Below are 23,873 nucleotides of genomic sequence, written 5' to 3' on the forward strand. Positions count from 1 at the left end.
TCTTTTTATTGTTTCCAAAATTCACACAAAAGAAAGCATGGCACAACGAACAAAATATCTGAAACCATAACAACAAAACTAAATAAAAACCAGTAAACAATATAGATGATATAACAGAGTGTTACAAATTATTAAAAAAAGTATGGGTATTACAAGGTCACTGTGCTGCTTTATTTGGGTCTTTGTTTTCCACCCCAAATAATAATATCACTCAAGGTAGATAGAGGCTAGATAATTACCAGATTGTATCAGATACTGCAGTATCAATTTAAAGCCTTTATGAAATAAAGGCTAAGCTTTAACTTCCAGCACTAACTAGCAAAGTATTGTGACTTAGCCCAAATGTTCGGTTGACTCCATCAACCTTGTTCACCGAATGGACCCGTCTACTCTTAGAAGTTTTCTGGAACGTATGGCCCCCTACTACAGTCACGTGTCTCTGACGTCACGTTCCAAGTGTAGACGGGTCCAAGTAATTACTAGTAGTAATGTTAAAGCTTAAGCGACGGTCACAACCCGCCGTACGTGCTTCTGCGTGCTGTCTACGTGCAAAAACGTGGGCAAACGTAGGGCATCCGTGCGTGGTGAGTACCACCTCCGTACGGAATCCTACGGATTTGGGAGCACGCAGACACGCCGTAGAACTTTAAGTGCATGTAAACTTTTTCTACGTGCGGTCTGCGGATTCACCACCCGTGCGTGCGAGTACGAGCGACGCGCGTGCCCCGTACGTGTCGTGCGGAAGAAGCACGTGTGGATACGGCCAACTTACGGTAAAGTTGCAATCGCACAGAGATCGTGCGTTGTAAGCACGTACAACTCACTTACCACTTGCGCAACATACGATGCACGCAACCGCTCACGGCCAGACGTGGCGTGCAGACCACACTCTTACACCTCGCAAAACCGTGCGAGTGACGTGCGTCGATGCCACTCCTTCCCCACGTTTTCAGAAAAAAACGTAGCAGACGTAGCCTCCCAAAAAACGTACGGACAAAAAGCACGCACGGCGGGTTGTGACCGTCGCTTTAGTCTTTATTTCATTATAACTCGTACGTACCTACACGGATGAACTTTCATGCTAATTCAAAGCCTTGTTCTGTTACACTTTTTTTCTCAGTTTCTGGAGTCGAACGTTAACCCTTACGAGTACTCCAACAACTCCCGTGAGATCGGCACAGACGTCACAGGTCTAGGGGTGAAGTGTGGGAACCGGACTCTTCCGGTTTCCGGTCTAACCGATCCCGTCGACATTTTGACCAGAAGATCTGAGAACAACAGTCTTGCAGAACTGATGTATGTGTTTGAAGCATCGGAACCACGTGGGAACATGGCGGTAGGTTTAGGTTTAAAGCAGCCCCACAGGTTGTATACTATGGGGGGGGGGGGAAGAAGCTATTATAGATATACATGTAGATTTAAAATCATATTGCACAGCGTTATGTGTAGTTTTCAAGTTTTTGTTGTGATTTTAGTGTTAGTGTTTTAGTTGTACTGTAGTAGTAGTAGTAGTAAGCCTTTATTTAAACTCGAAAGCTTGTTCGGTACATACATATGACCGCTTTTCAACGAGGTCGAGGGTGAGGGCGGGGTCACGGATTACAAATCAAACCAAAATATAATACAAAATCAAAACAAAATGCAAATCAAAATATAATATAATACAAAAATAAATAGTAAATCATCAGTCCGTTATCAGTCCAAGTTCCTTATCATACTTCTAAATGTTCCCAATGACTGGGCTGCTCGTACATATGGTGGTAAGGAGTTCCACACAGTCGACCCCGAGTACCTCAGTGACCGCCTGTACACTTCCAGTTGGGGCCTGGGTATGATAAGGTTGTCCGATGTGCTCTGTCTGGTGGATCTGGAGGCTTCATCTGTATACCGGATGAACACCCCTCGCATATGTGGTGGTAAAGAATTGTCCAAGGCCCTATACACTAGCATAGCTTTATGTTGGCGATGTAGAGTTCTTTTATGTACAATGTAGACGACATTTGGTCGCATTTAGCCCTTCGGGACAGGAATGTGCAATAAACATTGAGCTTTTTCAGGAATATGACATTGCAACCCAGAACTACTGGCTGCTTATTAACCACGAGGCAATGTACATGTATGCTTTGAATTATTGCATGATACTTTCCAGCATTTAGAGATGTCACTTTTCATGACACTTATAATTAGGCCATGTTGATTTGATTATATGGATGACGTCTGCGCGCGCATGAATTATCGGCCGTTTCAAAAAAAAAAGTTTTCAACCATACTGTAAATCGTACAAAACAGTTGCAAAATGAGCAAAAATATACCGTAAGTTACAAAAAAACCATACTAATGTCGTAGAATGCCAAAATCAAACGAAAAAAGACGAAATTGTAAAGAAATGAACTTGAAGACTAGATTATTCGCCAAACCATATTCTGTCCCATTTGTTTAACCCTCATGACCACGTAGATTTCATAATGAAAACAACTTTTTGCAAAACTTTTTTTATTGGCACGCGCGCATCAATTTTGGGGTTCCCGGAGGATGTCATCCATATAATCAAATCAACATGGCCTTAAATAAAAAAAAAGAATTTCAAAACATTCTGCTAGCTTTAATCTACAATATTTTGTCTCAGATTTTTCAGTTCTTCGTGAGGAAAAATCACTCTGCATTAAGCATAGAGCTGGACTTCCCAAGCCTGGACCTGGACTTCAACAATACCCTCTTTCCGCCTGACGTTACCATGTTACTCCGCAAGGAGGCGCCACCAACACCAGAGGAGTACGACTGGACTGCGACGCTGCCCGTTCCTGATGAGCAGATAGTGTCCATTCCATGGACAAATGGAAAAAACCTGACGTCAAACCCCTACCATTGGCTACTCTCACCAGAGGAAATTAACATCACCACTGATGATGTGGACACTATGAAAGACTACTTCATTGGTAAACGCCAAGTAGACACACAGTGTATTCATAACACATCAACAGTTGTCACTCTTTTTGTTACTCCTGCACGTTTGTTTTCTCTCATTATGTTTGTTCATTATTATGTTGATTTACCTTATGTACTTGTATTTATTTTGTGAACTCTTGGTTTATTATGTACAGATTTGTTTACTTGCATTTACGATCTGCTATGAGTTCACTTATTTGTTCACCATTATTGTATATAGCCTACCTTTATTTGCGTTCATATTTTGTTTGGATTCTGTTATCTGTATCTTTGATCGTCTTTTGTTTATGTCCTTGGTATAACTTATTGAATCGGTGTCGTATAAGCCCACACGGGCTGGGCGCGGGATAGCGCACAACACGGAAATAAAGTATCATTCATTCATTCATTCATTCATTCATTCATTCATTCATTCATTCATTCATGTCTTTTTTTTTAATAAATTCCATCCAGATTCTAAATCATGCTCATATTTTGGCATGCTCAAATTTGACCGTGGCAACTTTTAAAGCGCATTTAATCTCTCATCTCACACTGCTAACTTCTTGTAAATAGATTACTCTCAATTCACTTTATTATATAGGAAAATATGGATGTTTTAGTTTAACAAATTGGTAATCTTATGTCTTCTGTTTTTTTGAGTAAATTCCATTCAGGTTCTAAATCATGCTTATATTTTGGCATGCTCAAATTTGACCGTGGCAACTTTTAAAGCGCATTTTATTTCTCATCTCACACTAGTTACTTTTGTAAGGTAGATTACCTCAATTAAGTTTATTATATAGCAAAAGATGGCTGGTTTAGTAGTTAACAAATTGGTAATATGCGTTTCGTTTATTTGAATAAATATTCAGATTCTAAATCATGCTCATATTTTGGCATGCACAAATTTGACCGTGGCAACTTTTAAAGCGCGTTTAATTTCTCATCTCACACTTTTAACTCTTTGTAAGGTAGATTACTCTCAATTTAGTTTATTATATAGCAAAATATGGCTGGTTTAATTTAACAAATTGGTAATCTTATGTCTTTTGTTTATTTGAATAAATTCCATTCAGGTTCTGAATCATGCTCATATTTTGGCATGCTCAAATTTGACCGTGGCAACTTTTAAAGCGCATTTAATTTCTCATCTCACACTACTAACTCTTTGTAAAGTAGATTACTCTCAATTAAGTTTATTATATAGGAAAATATGGCTGGTTTAGTTTAACAAATTGGTTATCTTATGTCTTTTGTTTATTTGAATAAATTCTATTCAGGTTCTGAATCATGCTCATATGTTGGCATGCTCAAATTTGAGACGTGGCAATTTTAAAGCGCATTTAATTTCTCATCTCACACTACTAACTCTTTGTAAGGTAGATTATTCTCAATTCAGTTTATTATATAGCAAAAATGGCTGGTTTAGTTTAACAAATTGGTAATCTTATGTCTTTTGTTTATTTGAATAAATTCCATTCAGATTCTGAATCATGCTCATATTTTGGCACCAACGGTTGAGGGAAGTCCTTGTCTTTGTGGCTGTTACAATAAATAACAAAAATAACAACCATTTTAATATAGTAACTGTAAACAATAAGTGTGATACAGATAATTTATAAACACTTAACTTGGACTTTCCTTTATTTTTTATCAGGTGTACAGCTCGGCCCTGAGCAGGACCTGGGGAGGGGAGACGTTGTGAACTTCACCCTGTATGTCTTTGAAACATCCTGCGTTTATTTTGACGAAGATATCCACTTGTGGCAAAGTGATGGTTGTGAGGTATTTATTTATTCACATATATTTATTGAGTATTAGGCTAAAAGCACAAATTGCTTATGTAACAATTTCTACTCAAAAACATAAAACGAGAGTAAAACGCAATGACAAAATACATACAATATTACAAAATGGGTAAAAGAAAAATGATTAGAAACAAGACAAGTTGGTGATCTAATAATTACGAGAATCTACCCGTACAGTAAATGAAGTTTTGAGCTACGTTACAGAGTTGTAAAAGTGAAAGTGATGTGGACCGTCGTAGCAGTAAGGAACATAAAGAACTGTCATTTAGATGCTGTAGCTCTACAACGTTGGAAACAGATGATAACAGAGTACTTCTTCGATTAGAATAAAGTTTCTAGTGTAGAAAGTAGTATCCAGTTGTTTCACTATGATAGACATTACAATACTGTTGAAATTGCATTACCTTCTTACTGTGAGGTAACTAGAGGCAATTCTTTCTGTTAGTTTTCTGCTTTTAACCACATCATTCATAAAAAAAATTAAGAGTCATCTATAATGGTTATGGCATTTCATAGGAAGTTTACGTTACAGTCAACTACCACCTCTGCATAAAAGAGCAACTGGTCATTATTGTCAGTTTTTGATGGCCTCTCAGATTACTTTAGGCCATTGGCCACCTATCTACTGTAAAGTCTCACAGTGTTACCATTTACATGTATATCCTAGAGACAGAATTGTCAGATGTTTTACTGTACAGTATGTATTTTGATAAGGCCATGTTGATTTGATTATGTGGTAGCGTCCCCAAGACTAATGCGAGCTTGCGGATAAGAAAAGTTTGGATCCCTAAAAGTTTCCTTCATTATGAAATCTATGTAATCAGAAAGGTTGAACAAATTGCCAAACACGAAGAGTATGGCATGGCGAATAATAACAGACTCGTCATTTTCATTTCTTCACATTTTCTTTTTGTCCTTAATTGATCTCGGCATTCTGTGACATTAGATCGTTTTCCAGTACTATTTTACGACATATATTAACTCCATATAATCAAATCAACATGGCTTGAGAGATACCAGCTTACAAGTTACAGATGCTTTTTTCTTGACATTAAGCAATCATTTTATCTTTAACATACCAACTATTGTAGGTTGGTCTGATGTCTAACACCAGCCACATCCACTGCCGCTGCTACCATCTGACCAAGTTTAGCGGCTTTGTTGCGCCGAACCCTCTCAACATCGCAGAGGCTCTGTCAGCCAACGTTCTGGAGAACCCATCAGGACTGGTCCTGGTCCTGACTGTGTTTGGAGCCTACCTTGTGGGCATTGTTTGGGCCAGGAAGTCTGACAGGAGGGATGTAGTGAAGGTATAATCCGTATTAGGTCCTGATGGATCAACTCATAATAGTGGAGCAGATAACATCAAATTTTGGAGGAATCTTTCAAATTGTGATACAAGCACCAAACTTGGTACAAATACTCATGAGACATTACTCTTTTGAAAAAGTACGCGGGCCACTTGGTTTCACTTTTGGCGCCCCCTAGCGGCGCTTTTTGGTACTACAGCCGACCTTCCGGGCTTTGTATCTCCTGTTCTAAACATGTTACAGTCATGATTTTTATGTGGTAGAAAGCTGTTAAAGTAAGGAAGAAGTGACGCAAGTAATGTCTCATGAGTATTTGTACCAAGTTTGGTGCTTGTATCCCAATTTGAAAGATTATTTCAGTTATCTGCCCCACTATAACTTCATGTTCGTAGCCGGGGCGGGGGGTTTGGGGGTCTGTAGGTTTGGAAGAGCGACTGAAATGTCCAGTTTTTATCGAAAGGTCTAAGATTTTCCGTTAAAACATTCTTTAAACTAATTTGTATCACCAGCGAGGCTGTAATCTTAGAAAACTGTTCACTTTTTCATCGAATAAAAAGTTATGTCTAATTTTATTTTTTAAACGCTCTGAAGAACGCAGTAAATGCCATTTCATTTCAGAAGGTTCGATTTTCCAGATTTTCAGGGGGACTATGCCTAACGATGATGAATATTCCCCAGTAATCTGTTTAATGGCAAAGTATATATAGAGTATACATTTACGCTTTTTTGGATGATTGCTTTTGTTACTTAATTTTATTTTGTTTTGTTTATTATGTATATTATTTGTTTCTTTGATTTCTGTATTATAAGCTGTTTAAAAGAAGAGAATACAAACAAAAATGTGGTAATTAATCTGTTCTAGGCTGGGATTGGGATCCTGCCTGGCCACAGACTCAACCCCAGACAGGACTGTCAGTACCTCATTACTGTTTACACTGGCTTCAAGGGAAAAGCTGGGACAACCGCAGAGGTAGGACTGTAGGCTTGGTTTGTTCTGAATAATTATGTTTACCGAAAGAAAACATATTGTTTTTACTCAATTTCCTCTTCTCCAAACACTAACCTCTGACCTGGCCAATGACATGGTTTGTTGACGTCTGTCACCATGGTGACTGGTGTTGGCCGGGTTACATACATTGTAATGGTGCAAACTTCATGGTCTGCTCTGCTCCTGTCACCATATACTAGTAGTACATGTATGTGAATATGTTTGAGTAAAAATTAACAGGGCAGACCATGACTGCGGTATGAATTAGATGTCGGTTAACTTGAGGAATGAAGCTTTACTTTATTTGTTTATTTGTTTATTTGAAGGATCTCAATTAATACTATTCTTCCTGGAGTCTTAAAAACTACATTACAACTTTATAACACAGACGTATATACACTTGCTTATTGCCACACATAAAATACAACAACCTGTAACAATTACTTAACCTATCCTATATACAACAAGTAATAAGGTATATGTAAGAGATTGTTTGAGAGGTCAGTCAAGGTCAGTTATTTACCTGGTCTAGTCTTGTACAGTCAAACCTGTCTATAGCAGACAAGTGATAGGGCTGTTAATGCTTTGATCGGTGGAAAAATATTCCAATGAACCAAAAAGTGGCCTCGACAGCAAGGTAGCCTTTATGTAGAGGTGGCACTTGTACAGGTTTTACTGTACTTTGGTTGGCAATATTAAAACCCAGACTGGTTTGATCCTACATAAAGGCAACCACAGACTCTTATCGATAAGTATATCAGTATACGTGAGCTATGTATCTAAGGACATTGCCTGTGTATGGATGGAAAATACACACTGTTATCAGTTCCAAGGACAGCACTCACACAAGGGTGTGCTCTTGATCCTCATGCATGTTTTAAGTGTTGTACATCCTCTTGACAAAGGGCTGCAATGCTTTCCAATGCATGGGTGAGCATTATTTGATGTCCTTCAAACACAGAAGCATATTTGCTTACTGACCCCCCCCACACACACACACACAAACCAAGCATGCTACTTCCTTACTTCCTTCTCCTCTCTGCCTATCCCTGTAACTATAATATTCTTATGGCTTCACCATAAGAATATGAAGTCATATTGTTTTTGCTCACGTTTCTCTTCCTCCTTCTCCTTCCATTTCTTTAAATTGATTCAACTCCTTCATTTTTCGGCCAAATAACATGAAATTCGGCATGGAGGTAGAGTGGGCAAATACCCCCAGGCGTTATTTTTATTTTTATAATACAGGCTTTTAGAATGGCTTTATTTGAGCTTTTTGTCTGTGTTATAGAAAATGTATTATAATAGCAGTGTGTTACCGTATTTAGGCATGACTCATCAGAACGGCATGCAAAGCAAGCAACCAATAGGCATGTAGGTTTTCTGTATTCTTCTTGCTGATTGGCTGTTGGGATTTTATTGGATTAACTCCTGTACAAAGCCGTGCCATCTTGATAGTATGAACTCAAGTGATTTGGTAGGTACATGTACATGTATGTCAAGTTTTCCTGCTCAAGCATTGCAATGCGGGACATAAACGCTTATTTTTATCTTGAAAATCAAGTTTGCATTATGCAATTAAAAATCCTAACCAATAATATAGGGGATAGCTATCCAACTGTTGTCACTTCATATTATAACTAGAGGTCGGAGATCTCATGTCTTCGTCAGAGGTACATCGTTCTAGAGAAATTAACATGCGTATTATTCACTCTTTTTAATAATCAATTTGGTCTAAAGAACAAAAGAATCTCTGTACTGTTTTTATGGTACAGAACACCCTGAAACGGTTTGCCGCAGATTATACAGATGCGTCGTCACCCGTGTTAGCCCCCCCCCCACGTCATTGAGTTTGGACTGTTAGTGGAAAAAAAAAACGTTCAAGAAATTCTTACTGTGTTGAAAGTGTCACGACAGCGCCGCAAAATATAATAAGAGAAGATGTTATAAAGGAAAGAATCAGAACAGGGTGACAACTGCTGTTTTGTTAATTTGTCTTTATGACTAATAGAAGACTTGTTTCTTGTGTTCTTTGTGTCCTAACATTTGTACTTCTACAGTTAGTATATTCCAAATCTATGCATCTCGTTTTTCGGCCCTTCGTGTTTTTATTGCGCGCTTGCCTTAAATTTAAGGTAATTAGATTTAAGGTCTCCAGTGGACGTCATCCATAGCAATTATTTGGTGTGGCCGTAGAAAATAACCTGACATATGTCCAACCTATCCTCCCCCTGCTGAAGTTATAGTACAATCCCTCAATGTAACGTCATTTGATCCCATCCCATTATGGGGTTCCCCAGCTATATCCAGCTGTCGGCTGTCTCCAAGCAGATGTAGGTGGGGGATTTCTAAACACAAAAGGTCCTATTACGGGGACATAACGACCTCCACGACTCTTATCTTTGAACTCAATCTTGGAGACCACGACAGTAATATGCCTATCAAATTTCATTAACTTCCATCCACACATACAAAAGTTATCCTGCTCACAAGAAAAATTAACAAAATGCCCCCTGTAGTCACAACGAAACCCCCCACGAAGCTCAGTAACGAACTTAACCTTGGTCCCGACAATAGTAAGCACCACACCAAGAATTATAATCAACATTTTACAAATACTTGAGTTATCTTGCTAACAAGCCACAAACTCAAAAGGTGCACTAACGTGACGCACGGACCCCCCACGAAGCCGAAACTTGTACTTGACTTTGGCCTCAACAGCGGTAATATGCCTGCCAAAAATCATGGACGTCAAATCATGCCTTCCAGAGTTATATCGCAAAATCCGCAGTTCCCCACACTCCGGCGAGACAATTTCATAGTCCTTCTGACGAAGACAATTATATCAATGTAAATAAAGAATGGTTTTCCCTTGTGTTTCTCCTTCTTTCCCTGCCATGTCGTAAAATGTGGTGAAGCCATCCACTAAAATTTGCTCCAAAACAAATTTCGGCCTTTTTATTACTCTCTAAGCTGTGTCAAATTTCACATGTTTTCCCCAGGTAACTATTGTCCTGTACAGCCAAGACCACGAAAGCCGTCCCTTCAGGCTCAGTGATGAGAAGAGGATTCTGTTTGAGAGAGGCAGCGTGGATTCCTTCCTCGTGTCGACATCTCAGCCGCTGGGGGCCTTACGCTTCGTCCGTGTGTGGCACAACAACGGAGGGTACAGTCCGGGATGGTGAGAATAGATAGATAGATAGATGACTGGTTTATTTGCAACAGGTGCTCAGACATACCGTTGCAGCCTTATCTGGCTGAATTAGGGCATGATACAAATCTTATGTCCATCACAATTCTATACCCTTACAGACAAGGTACTATTACTAATTCATCAAAGTTAATTATACAAACATAGGCTAAAGGACAAGGTGCGTACTGGTTAACAATCCCTCTTCATCACAACCAAAAGTGCACAAAATATGTAGCAAACGCTTCAGGGCAGACGTCACAATAGCGTTGCGCAGTAGAGGCCCAAAAATGGGAACAATTGTAGTCCCTAGTTAATATCCCGTGAACATTTTCGGCTTTTGGGATATAATGACAGACTTGAGTGATGAGGTCTGACCCGCCCATGGCGGATGGATACATGCAAAATAGGTCAAAAGTAGAATTCGTTTGCTGTTGTCAGCTGTTGTAAGAGTTAGAGCTTGCCAACCCCCGGTTTTATTTGGAAAGTCCCTTTGACCCTCTCTGGTGCAGAAGAATTTTGAATCTGAAATGTTAGAAGTACTTTCATTGGGACTTGTTTAAGTGTATTTAACCATAGGTTCCTATGGCCAAAGGTAATTGTACTGTCTGACTTTAAATGTGCTATTTGCCACTGTCATGAGGGCAATGATATATATCCTTTATTATTACATTCAGGACCTACAGGCTTTCAACTACAGAACTGGTGTAATAGTTACATACTTACATACTTACAGGGACACTTACTAATACTAAATCTTCTCTCTAATGCAAACTATAAGGTTTGACTTCTTCTTGTCTCTTGGTGATGTTAGATACCGGTTTTAGACCTACAGCTAGGTCCTGCCTAACTTTTGTCCGTCTTTATTTTCTTCACATTGTTTGCAGGTTCTTGAGCCAGATTGTAGTGACAAACCGGGGAGACAACACACCGAACTTCTTCGTTTGTAACAGGTAAGAAAACCTACGGTACTACATGCATATCTCACTGCTGCAATGGATAGTCCTTGAAATACCAGTGCACCAGCCCCAACTTTAAGACTAGGTGTTAACACTAATTATGTTTACCTTAAATTGGAGAGTTAACACAGTGTTTTTGTTTTGTTTCTTCTTCTTCTTCCATTTTCGTTCAAAACAAATGATCTGGACCAGCCGGCTGTCACCATATGCATGGTAACTGGTGCTGTAGCAGACACCCTGTGATTTTAGGTTATACTATGTAGCAAGACAACTGGAGGGACTGCTCACCTTACACAATTAATATGTCTGAATAAGAATATATGAACAGGGCGGTAGTTTTTTTTTCAAATGGTAAAAAAGCATTTTGCTTTACAAATGTTAAAAAAAATTAAATATTTTCCTCCCAAAGATGGTTTGCTCTAGACAGAGATGACGGTCAGATCAGTCGAGTCCTTATTGAAGCTGATCCAGTCGAGATGAAGAAATTCCGCAACTTGTTCCTGGCCAAAAGTTCAAGGTAGACTTTTTCTGTGTTATAACTTGTAATGAATCAACCGGTGTTCAGAAAGTGCGAAATGGAACGAAATGGACGAAATGGAACGAAATGGGACTAAATGAAACGAAATACATGTATGTATGGAGTACGTTAGAACGGCGACGTTAGTGTCCGCTCGACGTCCATTGTTGGAACGGCGACGTTAGTGTCCGCTCGACGTCCAACGTTGGAACGGCGACGTTAGTGTCCGCTCGACGTCCAAACGGCAACGTTAAGATTGGTGGTATTCTTAGAACCGCAACGTTATAAGATCGATCAAGGTGCGCTAATAATAAAGTAACCACAACATTATAAAATCGATCAGGGTACGTTAATAATAAAGTGAGTTTTGAGTTGAGTAATAAAATAGTTTTTTTTTCTTTGTGTAGTAACTTGTTGCGGCATTATTTTAGCCGAAATGTTTCGTCCTTGTTGTCGATGTTCTGCCACAAGAAGTGTTGCCGATCTCAAAAACAACGTCCAGAGGAAATAAAGAGACAACTGCAGAATAAGTGTTAACTCGCGGGGATGTCTAAAAGTAACTTGTTGCGTTCAAGAAACACTGGCGGTTCATGCGCTAAATGCTTGTATTTTTGCACCAACCACACAGTTAGAGAGAGCCTACTACTGTTGTTACAGATTTTCTATTCATCAAATGAATATCTAACAAATCAACTAATTCTTTAATATTTTTTGTGTTATTGCCACACAGGGACATGAGTGATGGTCACCTGTGGTTCTCCGTGGCAGGCCGCCCGGCCCGGAGTCCCTTCACCCGAGTCCAGCGCCTGTCCTGCTGCCTGACCCTGCTCTACAGCACCATGGTCACCAACATCATGTTCTTCGGCCGCGGGGACGACTTCGACCCGCCTGAGCCAATCAGGATAGGCGGCATAGAGATGGACCCACCCATTTCCCTTCCACAGGTATGGAATTTGATTTGATTTATTTGCACATAAGTTATAAAAGAAAAGTTTACAAAACATGATACAATGGACTTGAAAGTAAACGTGGAGGGTGGGGAAAGGGGCAGAACGGCTTGTTCGATATTTTCCACCATCATGATCTTACATCATTCCAATTTTGTCAAATTAAATATAATTGACAATGAATAAGTAATGGAAAAGTACGAAAAACAACCATACAATGAATCAGTGAATCAATTTTCTTTGTTTAAAAACAAAATTATTATGGTTTGCAATAAAAACAACAACATTACATTGAATCGGTGACAGGCTCAGCTCTGTCCCAGAAATAAATTTCAATTGTCTCGAAGTGAGGATGAACTGTCCCAACCTGTTTTTCTGGATTTAAGTATTGTACGACTTCAACTTGAAGTCAACTTTATTTTGCTAACGTTCTGACTCCCAGCTCTCATGATGCGCTATAGCTGCAGAGCAGACAGGAAACGGAACTATACCATTATTACGTCACAGTTTGTTTACCTGTTCTAAAGAACATTCTAGAACGGTCAGTTAAAGAATAAAGATCATTTCAAAGTCAGCTATGTTTGATTTTTGCTGTGTCTAGTTGTGTTGACATAGCATTACATGCCGCATGGGTGATTTAGTTGTGACATTAGACGAAAGTAGTACTGTATTAAAAGCCCTACATTAGGCTAACGCTACACAAACACACACCGCGCTACGCACCCCTGTACAATTTAAACGTCAATTGACCGGCATTCATTGCGGTAAACAAACTGTGACGTAATAATGGTATAGGTCCATTCGGTGGGGGGGGTGGGGGGGTTCGGAGCCAAAAGCTGGGACGTGTGCCTGATAAATGAAAAAAATAGCTAACATTCTGATGTTGATCATTTTCTATTGTCAAAAATGACTTGTCTGTTTAGTTTTAAGTTGTCCCGGCCTATATCTTACTGGACAGTGTCCATTTGTGTCGTTAGCGACATGAAGAAGAATCTATAACAAGTGTTCACATATACACCTTCCAGATATATGCTTGTACTCGTGTAATAAAAAAAAATTACGGCTCTCAGTGGCAGATATGAGATGTTGTCACATCGGCGCACCAAATCCGTAAGGTGTTTTGGCACCCAGACAGACAGATTAGCCTAAGAGTCACTCCACCGTATAGGTGGGGAAGTCGTGTAAAGTGCCTTTCCCAAGGGCACAACGTCGGGCCACGGTGAGTATCGAACCCGGGACATCTCGGTTCCGAGTCCAACGCTCTAACCGTTGCGCCACCGACGCCACTCGTGTAATAAGTAGCAAAATATGAAACATTAAATTTTATACTTAGTACTTAGTAATCACTGATTATTAAATGTTTCAGATTATGATAGGTCTACAGAGCGCTGCCATCATCATGCCTGTCAACTTGATCATCGTCTTCTTGTTTCGAAACTCTTGTTCCACTTCGTCTGTTAAAAATGAGAAGACAGCATCAAGGAATAATTTGTGTTTGAAAAGCCTGACGAAATGTTTGCCTCACAAGAAACAGATTGACAAAGAAGCAACAAAGAAACAGACTGAGCCTCTGCCGCTGTGGCACCGCAAAGAGAATGATACGGTGCAGAAAAGCCAAAGTCGTGATTATTCTGAGAAAGTCTGCATACAACCGATTAATCTGTCTTTTGATGACTCAATGGCGAAAATCGATGCCAGCAATGTGACAAATCCAGAGGATGTTGAATCAACACAAAACTCTTCACTTTCTTCGTGGTCTGTGTACATAGGTAACTATGTTTTATCTTGTTGACCTATTCTGTTGACCTATTCTGTTATCAAAATGTCTTATTTCCATCTCAAAATAAAGTTCAACGTCAAATTAGCACTGTAAAAGGACGAAACATTGATTGGGCAATGAAAACAGCACCATTTTTAATTTAAGATCCTCGCAGAAGTATGTATCAGATCCTGTACCTGTATCAGCATACTCAGTATAAATGCAATTCAGCGCAACATACCAGCATGTATAAGATACCCTGAATATAAAAAATAAAATAAAAAATAAAAATTTCGTTGCATTCTTGTTTCTCTCATAGTTGAAGACTGCAGATTACTTTCAAATTGTTCCATTGCATTTCCAAAAGTACAAATCATTACCTGTACCTAAACCTCTGTACTGGTACCACAGTGCCTGAGATGTTACGTTTTATTCACATTAATTTTATATTATCTTATGTATGCAATACTATGGTTTGGCAATAAGTTTTCCTCCTTCTGTACAGGCTGGCTGCTAGTCTGGACGGCGAGTTTTGTGGCGGCGTTCTTCACCGTCCTGTACAGCCTGAGTTTCGGACGTGCGAAGGCGGAGGCGTGGCTCTTCACCTTCCTGACATCATTCCTGACCGACCTGTTTCTCATACAACCCTTCAAACTGATGCTGGTGGCTGTGCTGTTTGCTTTGCTAGCAAAGGTACTACAGTCAAACTTGTACTACTGAACACCTTAGTCTATATATTGAGGACTGCCCGGCCATTGATATATGGTTTAACCGTTACTAATGACCACCTCTGCATAAGGACCACATGGCTATTGATATGCTACTTAGTAATACATCGATAAACAGTCAAGTCAAACCAGTCCTATTGACCATTTCAGCCTAAAACTCACTTGCACTTAACTGTGGCCAGTTTTTGGTTCTTCAAATCATTCTTACCATTGCCTAGAATCTCTCTCCTTTGAATGTCCATCTCTCTCCTTTGAATGTTCTTGAGTCGGGTTTAGCAATTATTACCATAGTGATATTCATATTTTGCCATTTTGCTACTGATAATTGCAGAACTTCTCATACAATTTAGACTCAGGTGTGAATGTATACTATATTTGTATTGACTCAGTTATTTCCGGTAATGTCACAAATTGTATAAATTTTGTTGTTGTTGTTGTTGGCTACTTCTTCGATTCCGAAGATCTTCAGGAAAGAAGTCCCCTGCAAGCCTGTTTGCTTTTTACATGCAGCTTTGGTATTTTCCATTTTTTTTATCCTTGTGGTAGAAACCAGTAGAAGATGAAGACCCTGTCCCAGCTCCGCTGTATCAGGATGAAGAATATCTAGAGGAAAACACACAACAGGTATCTTTTACTCACGAACACTCTTAGTCTATCCTAGAACTAAAGACAGAAAGTGGAACTCGCTGATGCCAAGTACAGTAGGGCATTATCATTCGATAGCTTGAAATAATGCTTAGAGTTAGATGTTCAAAGGTCAGTTATATCAAGTCATTCGGTGCAATGTAGCCAGCCGCCGCGCAGTGTGCCTGCGAAGTTATGCCGGAGGGCGGTTGGTTATACCGGTTATACAGACACAGATACAGAGCACAACTGGAAAAGTAACATTCGCAAAGCAGGTGCATAATGTTTACCTTCGCATATGGTCTACTCTGTTAAGTAATCAAATACATTCATGTATGTGGTCAGACAGGAGTATAAATCCCTCTTACTATAAAATTGTAACATTATGTAACCCAACACCAGTTACAGTGGTGACAACAAATCGGGTCATTGGCCAGGTCAGAGGTCTGTGTTTGGAACAGAAGAAGAAGAAGAAACGTAGCAAAAACACTATGTTTTCCTTCGGTGAACATAAAAAGAACCGTTGCTTGTTTGCCCTGTTCGCATGTGTTGTTATGTTCCTGTAATAGTTCCAAAGCTTACACAGTGGTAACGTTGATGAATCTACCAGATAGAGATTGACATTGTCCAGAACAAGAAAAGTCTATACAATATATCAAAAAGTATCACTTTTTCGTAAGATCTGGTTTGCCTTTCGTCCAGGTGGTGAGAAATGATACAAGACTGTGGCGTACGGCTACCGGATGGGCTCGATATTTTTGGACAGAGGAATCTAACGTGCAAGACCAACGCAATGAAAAGGTAAACTTTGGTTTTTTAAAACAGTTTAAAAACTGTTTATCATATTCTGGCAGTCTACATGTACGTATAAGGTACAAGTGTTCATGTCGGAAAGAGAGTGACAATACTTTCTAACCAGTTTAGTTCAAATGAACTCAACCAACAGTGGTTAATTAAGACAGGTGCTGTATTATACAGGGGATATTCTACTAGCTCTCAGCAAAACTACTCCAGTACAGTAGCTAGCGTGACGGGCAAAGGCCACTATTTCCCGTAGGCACAGAGGGCCAATTTTAGTCCTTTTGTGAGTGCATCCAAACCAACTAAAGCAACATTTTCTTGGTATGTGTAGATACATGCTGGTATTTTTCAGCTGGAGAAATATTTCTCATTCTATTTTGTGGACAAAACTGGCTTTTACTCTTGTTCTGGCTGTAGAGCTCTCAAAATGATCTCATCTTGCTGTTTTTTGGTGGCGTACAAGGGAGATCAGATGCCATGCTCTCTCAGTGCTTCTTTCTCTCACACTTATTTCAAATGGTCAAATTATTTGGCTAAATGGACAATTTGGAGTTTGGGCTACCCTATCAACTTTAGTTTGCAATAGTTAAACACTCAAGTAGATGATTTTTAACAGCTGAGTTCTTAGATGTTTATCACATATTCCAATGGTAACTGGCCTGTCGGGTGAGCGACCCAATCTCTTAGTCCAAAGACAGGTTTACTAACTACTGACCTCTGCATGATACTAATCAGGTAATGGAAATCATTTGACTGATACAGTAATCATTTTGACACACATACATGTACCATTACAGACTCAAGAAATGGCCCACTCCAGTTCACCACTAGATGAAGCTGATCTGGCCAAACAACGGGCTCAGAGTTTAGAACGCAGTAAGAGGCGGAAACAGGTCCTAGAAGTGTTAACGTTTGGACTTTTCGTGACAGTGATCATGCTGACATCATACAGCGAAAGAAGTCCCATGGCTTTCTATGTAACTAAGAATGCGCAGCAGCTACTCTTGAAGAGCGGCAACGTTGGGTTTTCTGAGGTATGGACCAGGAGCTGATTTTCAGCTCGCATTTTTTATGTTACTGGTCAATTCAGTTCACTGTTAATGATATTGGTTACGTTTTTAGTGAAATCGTGAACATCTGTGAATAGTTTCATCAGGTTGGTAAGTCACTGAGTAAAGAGACTCTTTTATTCAGCCGACGTTTCGGTGACAGTCTGTCACCTTCCTCAGGGCAATTCTGACTCGTTCATATTGCATTGCAGCACAGGTGACGCTGCTATAGAGCGACACCCTCTGCTATGAGGAAGGTGATAGACGATCACCGAAACGCCGGCTGAATAAAAGAGTCGGTTGTGTAAAAAGAGTCTCTTTACTCTGCGGATTGATATTCATGACATTTGTAGTAGATAGACCATGGGCCAGGTGAGTGTACTGGGATATAGTGTTGCCCCGCCCACAAGAGGACTGCCTGACTCCCGACGCGACAGCCGAGGGTGTCAGGTAGTCCCCGAGTGGGTGGGCAACAGTATTTCTCAGTAAACGAGGCCAAGCCTATATGGTATGTCTGACTTAGAACAAGGTCATTTCCCCGAAGCTATCTTTCAAACATGTTCAATATCAGTTTTTCTTGTTCAATATCAGTTTTTCTTGTTCAATATCAGTTTTTCTTGTTTCAATTAAAGCCCAAGAAGTACGGTACTAACAAAAAATGTGGTACTGATTTTATGAAAATGAGTTTTAGTACCACACTGTTTAGATAGTAACACACTTTTCTGCACAATAGGGTATAGACACAGAAAATGAGGGGCTCTCATTGGCTAAGGGGTAGTGGCTATGTTCTAATTATTATTAGGTATTGGCGTCAACAAAACTATAGGCTCCCTTACAGCTTTCCATTGTGAGTGCAGCAGACTTTGTGGGCCTGATATCTTTCAATTATTTTCAGATAAAAGACATTCCATCGTTCTGGACTTGGGTGACAACTGGGTTAATTCCTGCCATCCATGCAGCTCAGTGGTACAACGGTAGGTACTCTAAGGAGGCTGCGATTCTGCAGGACATGTTAACTCATCCACTGGGTACAGTACAGCTTCGGCAAGTGCGGCTGACTCCCGGTGGGTCCATGAACACGATTTTTAAAATTCTTTGTACAGCATGACTATTGTATTTCTTATAATTACAACTAACATATATAACAACAGTAGTGTTATATATATTGTACCTAGCTAAATTCTTCGTGATAACCGCATATAATGCATAGATTTTAATTGTGTAATTGTCTTCGAATATGTCTTAATATTGTGTTCGCCTATGTTGTTTCATGTCATTGTTTTTAATGCTCTATATACTGTAATAAGGACGAAATTCGGGTATTCGCCCGCGAGAGCCTTACTGAATAAAATTTGATTTGATTTGATAATTTTTTTTAATATAAAAAGTAGAATAAGCAACAAAAGATAGTAGTATGGGCAATGTTGTTCTGGGGGGCATTCTACCTCTATGGTATGAGCATAACAAACAAAGTAAGATAAAAAGCCTTTATGACTTGTCTGGGTATAATTAACATAATCCTCTAGTGAACTAGCCGTCAAAGCAGACTTGAATTGTGTTCAGTGAGAGTCTGTAAATGTGCACATTAAACTTGCACAGAGGTTTGCTTTGATATCATAGCGCTACTTCCTTTGTAGTGCATGAAATTAGGTAGGAACTATTTGATGAAAGAGTGACACCTTTTTTGTAGGTACAAGCTATTTAGTACAGGTTATGGTCATAAAACAGTTCTAGGTACGCTTACAGTAATACAAAAGTGTCTTTGAGTTACTACATCTATAAACGTTAAGGACAATGCATGAAAGTATGAACATAATATTGACCTAAATATGGCACTTCTTAAACTTTTTTTCAGGGAAACATTGTGAACCCCCCAAACAAATAGCAAGTCTGGTACCTCACTGTACTGTTGCGTACTCCCTTGATGCTTCGGATACACGGAACTACACAGAAAACTGGAACAAAACTTCTAACATCACAGACAATCTTTTTTGTACGTCAACACCAATCGTCAACGTTAACAATGCAACCGACTCACCCTGGGACTATAAATGTTTGGAAGGAAGCAACCCATGGAGTTACACATTCGCTTCTGTCACTGATGGTAATATTTGACTCTTTTTATATGCTGCATTCTTTGTATATTTTCTTCAATATCCTTCACTGAAATAAAACGTACACTTCCAATGTTTGCTAAAGTTTAAAACTCTTCTAATGTTTCGGGACAGGGGGCCTTGAAAAGGCATCTGCCTGTTCCTCCTGCCCTGTCCTTGTGGCAAATTTGTAATAAATAAATAAATAAATAATAGACTACCTCGTTGTAGGTTAACATTGACACACAAAGACCGATATAATTAATGTACTATTCGCAGATCATAGATGCTTCGTTTAGAAAAAGAACATTTGCATATAACGTCACTGGTAGGTTAACAATCATGAAATATATTTTTGTTTTCTACACAGGTTTTCCTTACTTTGGAAAGCAGGGCATCTATTTGTCCGGTGGTTACGTAACGTCCCTGGGTAGTACACAGCAGACAAGTTTAACTCGCGCGGCTTACCTTCAGCAACATGGGTGGCTAGACGAAAAGACCCGGGCTGTTTTCATCGAACTCACCCTTTACAACCCGCACGTCAACCTGTTCTCTGTGGTTTCCATAGCAACGGAGTTCACCAGTCTTGGGACGGTTTACAAGGGATCAGAGGTCGTGACCTTGAGACTTATCCAACACGACGCCATCTTGCTTCTTGTTCTCAGAGGATGCCTTGGAATTTTTATTCTCTTCTTCATGATTCGGGAGGGTGAGTTTAGAATGATATTTGAGCTCAAAATTACAATTGTGACAACCTTTAATTCGATTAAACTGATGAACTTCTTGACATTATTACGTCACAATTTGTTTACCTGTTCTAAAGAACATTATAGAACGGTCAGTTAAAGAATCAAGATCATTTCAAAGTTTTCAAAGTGAGGTATGTCTGATTTTTGCTAAATCTAGTTGTGTTGACACAGCATTACATGCCGCATGGGTGATTTAGTTGTGACATTAGACGAAAGTAGTACTGTATTAAAAGCCTTATATTAGGCTAACGCTACACAAACACACACCGCGCTACGCACCCCTGCACAATTTAAACGTCGATTGACCGGCATTCATTGCGGTAAACAAATTGTGACGTAATAATGGTATAGGTCCATTATCAGTTAACTGTTCTCCGAGGTTCAATGGTAATCATGAACATTCGCACCAAGGCTATCAGATTATATATAATTAAGGGATAGAGTGATAGCAAACTTTTTTTTTTGGCAGACACATAAACACACCCAGACATTCCTGTAAATATGTAGGATTATGTCTGTAATTGTGATGTTACTTGTATTTGTATTGGAACCCTGGAAGAATAGCCCATAATGGGCTAAAGGGTATCTGAATAAAATGAAACTGAAAACATTCAACATACACATGAGTTAATAAACATAGAAAAAGGCAGACACAACCGCATTCCTCTAGAGCAAAGGATCTGCCAATTTTGCGATTTAGAAAAAAAACAGAAGAACTTTATTGCACGACAATTGTACAGGGTACATTGTATGGCAAATACTAGTAGGTAACAATAAGTAGCATAGTAAAATAGATAGGTATAGAATAAAACTTAACAACTTATATATAGAAAAGAAATAATCAAAAGTTAGCTTAGGCTTTACAATCAGGCGGAGTTATCTATGGGTACATGTGACAGCAAATCAGTATTCTTTCTAATAACAAAACAGTCTTTTATGTATTTACCTATTTTTGCATTGTGTTCGCTGTTGCATTTAAATATATAATCAAATCTATCTGTAGCAACAAGTCTATTGAAATCTGTCGTATTTGAAGTGAGATATTTGAATAGATTATCACGTAGGACATCATATCTAGAGCATTCCATGATAAAATGAAATTCATCTTCGATTTTCTGTGGGCAAAATGGGCAAAATCTTTGGTCAGGGGCTACATTGTAATATCTTCCTGTTTCTATATTCAATTTGTGACTGCTGATGATAAGATTGAGGATGAGTATCATTTTGTAGTCGATTGTACGTTATATAGTAATGAGAGAGATTTCCTATATTCTTATATAATAGATAAGTTCCCTAGCTTTGGACATTTAAATGAAACAGAAAAATTCATATTTCTCATGAAACTTGACAAACCATGTATCATTAGTTCTATATGCTCCTACATCTATAAATGTGTTAAGAAGCGAGAAGTCGAACAATGTAAATAGTAGATCACATTAGTATGTATAGTTTAAGTATCATTGATGTATCCTTTTTCCCTGTCTATTCATGACCTGTACTTAGCTTGTTAGACCACAAACGTACAATAAAGGTCTTTCATTCATTCATTCATTCAGTCATTCATTCATTCATTCATTCATTCATTCATTCATTCATTCATTCATTCATTCATTCATTCATTCATTCATTCATTCATTCATTCATTCATTCATTCAATATAAATGACGTTAAACATTATTGTGTTCTAGGTAAGGCGCTTTTCTCTCGACCTCTTGAGTACCTGACGGAGTTCTGGAGTTGGGTCGAGCTTCTTGTCATCGCAGTAGGCTTCATTGCTCTTGGCGTCTACTTCCACACACAAAGCATCATCGACGACATCGCGATACAGCGAGCGGCCGGAAACGCAGGTTTTGACGGGTACAAGAGCGCAGTTGGCTGGTACCAGGTCAGTTTATATATAGCCACCTGAAGTCTGCATTTTGCAGAGAAGTTTACAATGTTGCAGAAGAAAAATTAAGCAGCCTACAATTTTGCATAGAGGTTCAATGGTGTCGGTATGATATTGTTTAGGAGCTTTTGTGCTTACTACTGACTTAATAATTAATATACTAATTATGCATGTATTTGTCAAACTGCATGTTAAATGTATGCTAAAATGCATTTTTGTATCGGGGGGTTCAGGGCATAAAAGTTTGCATTTGCAGACAATATTCTTAAATTACAGAACAACATGGTGACATTCTGCAGTATTGTAGAACATTGAAAAAAATATTCTACCACTGCAGGTCTACACCTACCTTCTGGGACTTCTCATCTGCGGCGCTACCCTGAAGTTTGTCCGGATTCTCCGCTTCAACTCTCACGTGTACGCCTTGTCTATGACCATGAGACGATCCCTCAAACCTGTAGCGCTGTTCATGCTCACGGCCGGAATCCTCATCATGGCTTTTACACAGATGGCGAATCTGACTTTCGGTGTGAAGCTTGCGGGGTACAGGAACATAACTTCCAGTCTGCAAAGCCTTCTGTTCATGATGCTGGGAAGTTTTGACTTCGAGGCGTTGGGACAGGGACACAACTTTTTAGGACCCCTGATGTTTTTCACATACCAGTGCACGATGCAGTTTTTCTTGCTCAGTATGTTCATGGCTATCATTATGGATGTGTACGCAGAAGAGACACAATCCACAAACACAGAGGAGCTTAACTTAAATACCTTTGTGAAAGAATCTGCTTTAAGAACATTGAAGAAAGTTCAGGACAGAAATTCTCATAATATCGACGTGAAAAGGAACATATCGAGTAAAGACAATGGAATATTGGCGGATATACTTGTGAAAATAGACCGCATGGTAGACAATCTTGACAACGGTGTTTATGACTAGCTTTACATGCTTATAATTTTTATCTTAATTATTACAGAGATATGTCTATGAAGACAAAGCCCCCCTGTGATTGTACTAAGAAGTTGTTCTTTAGAGAAAGATGGCGTCACTATTCTCTTTTAGGAAAAAGCCATTAACCCCTGGATGCATCAGTTTAGATTATATTGATTTTATCAAATGCACAAATGTTAGATGAAAAGCATTCTGTGTTGATTGTAATGTATTTTATATGTTGTAATTAATTAAAATACTAAATATACGTATAACATGATTACATAACTACATATGACATGTGGTGGCTATTTAAGTATTATATTTATGGCTATATAAATTATCAGTCAATGTTAAGAAGACATACTACCTTATTTTCTGTAATAGAAATAAACCCTACAATAGAAGCGCCAAAATCTTTTTAAAAAATGTGACCCTTTCTCAAGAGAGTCAAGCCAAATTCTTAGATTTCATTGATGAACGATTGACCTGGAAACCACATATAACTATGTTAGGTAAAAAATTTCAAAAACTATCGGTATTATTGGAAAAATTAAACATCTTCTTACTCAAAAAACCATTATTACCATATACAATAGCCTAATAT

General features: G+C 39.0%; 1 protein-coding gene across 1 annotated transcript in view; it reads left to right on the forward strand.

Moving 5' to 3' along the window:
* LOC109469358 (polycystic kidney disease protein 1-like 2) overlaps positions 1-23,275 on the forward strand; it is a 62,812-nt gene extending 39,537 nt beyond the window's left edge. Inside the window, exons 11-28 of the mRNA XM_019767862.1 lie at positions 1,121-1,336; positions 2,627-2,815; positions 5,828-6,046; positions 6,909-7,016; positions 10,037-10,215; positions 11,112-11,177; positions 11,593-11,700; positions 12,431-12,644; positions 14,014-14,416; positions 14,912-15,099; positions 15,681-15,758; positions 16,461-16,559; positions 17,357-17,593; positions 18,504-18,672; positions 19,464-19,712; positions 20,072-20,410; positions 22,139-22,335; positions 22,676-23,275. Coding sequence (XP_019623421.1) covers positions 1,121-1,336; positions 2,627-2,815; positions 5,828-6,046; positions 6,909-7,016; positions 10,037-10,215; positions 11,112-11,177; positions 11,593-11,700; positions 12,431-12,644; positions 14,014-14,416; positions 14,912-15,099; positions 15,681-15,758; positions 16,461-16,559; positions 17,357-17,593; positions 18,504-18,672; positions 19,464-19,712; positions 20,072-20,410; positions 22,139-22,335; positions 22,676-23,275 — 3,858 coding nt within the window. The remainder of the gene's footprint in view (positions 1-1,120; positions 1,337-2,626; positions 2,816-5,827; positions 6,047-6,908; positions 7,017-10,036; positions 10,216-11,111; positions 11,178-11,592; positions 11,701-12,430; positions 12,645-14,013; positions 14,417-14,911; positions 15,100-15,680; positions 15,759-16,460; positions 16,560-17,356; positions 17,594-18,503; positions 18,673-19,463; positions 19,713-20,071; positions 20,411-22,138; positions 22,336-22,675) is intronic.
* The last annotated feature ends 598 nt before the right edge of the window (positions 23,276-23,873 follow it).

The sequence above is a fragment of the Branchiostoma belcheri genome, unplaced genomic scaffold (assembly GCF_001625305.1).
Source record: "Branchiostoma belcheri isolate BF01 breed outbred unplaced genomic scaffold, Haploidv18h27 scaffold200, whole genome shotgun sequence".
Lineage (NCBI taxonomy): Eukaryota > Metazoa > Chordata > Leptocardii > Amphioxiformes > Branchiostomatidae > Branchiostoma > Branchiostoma belcheri.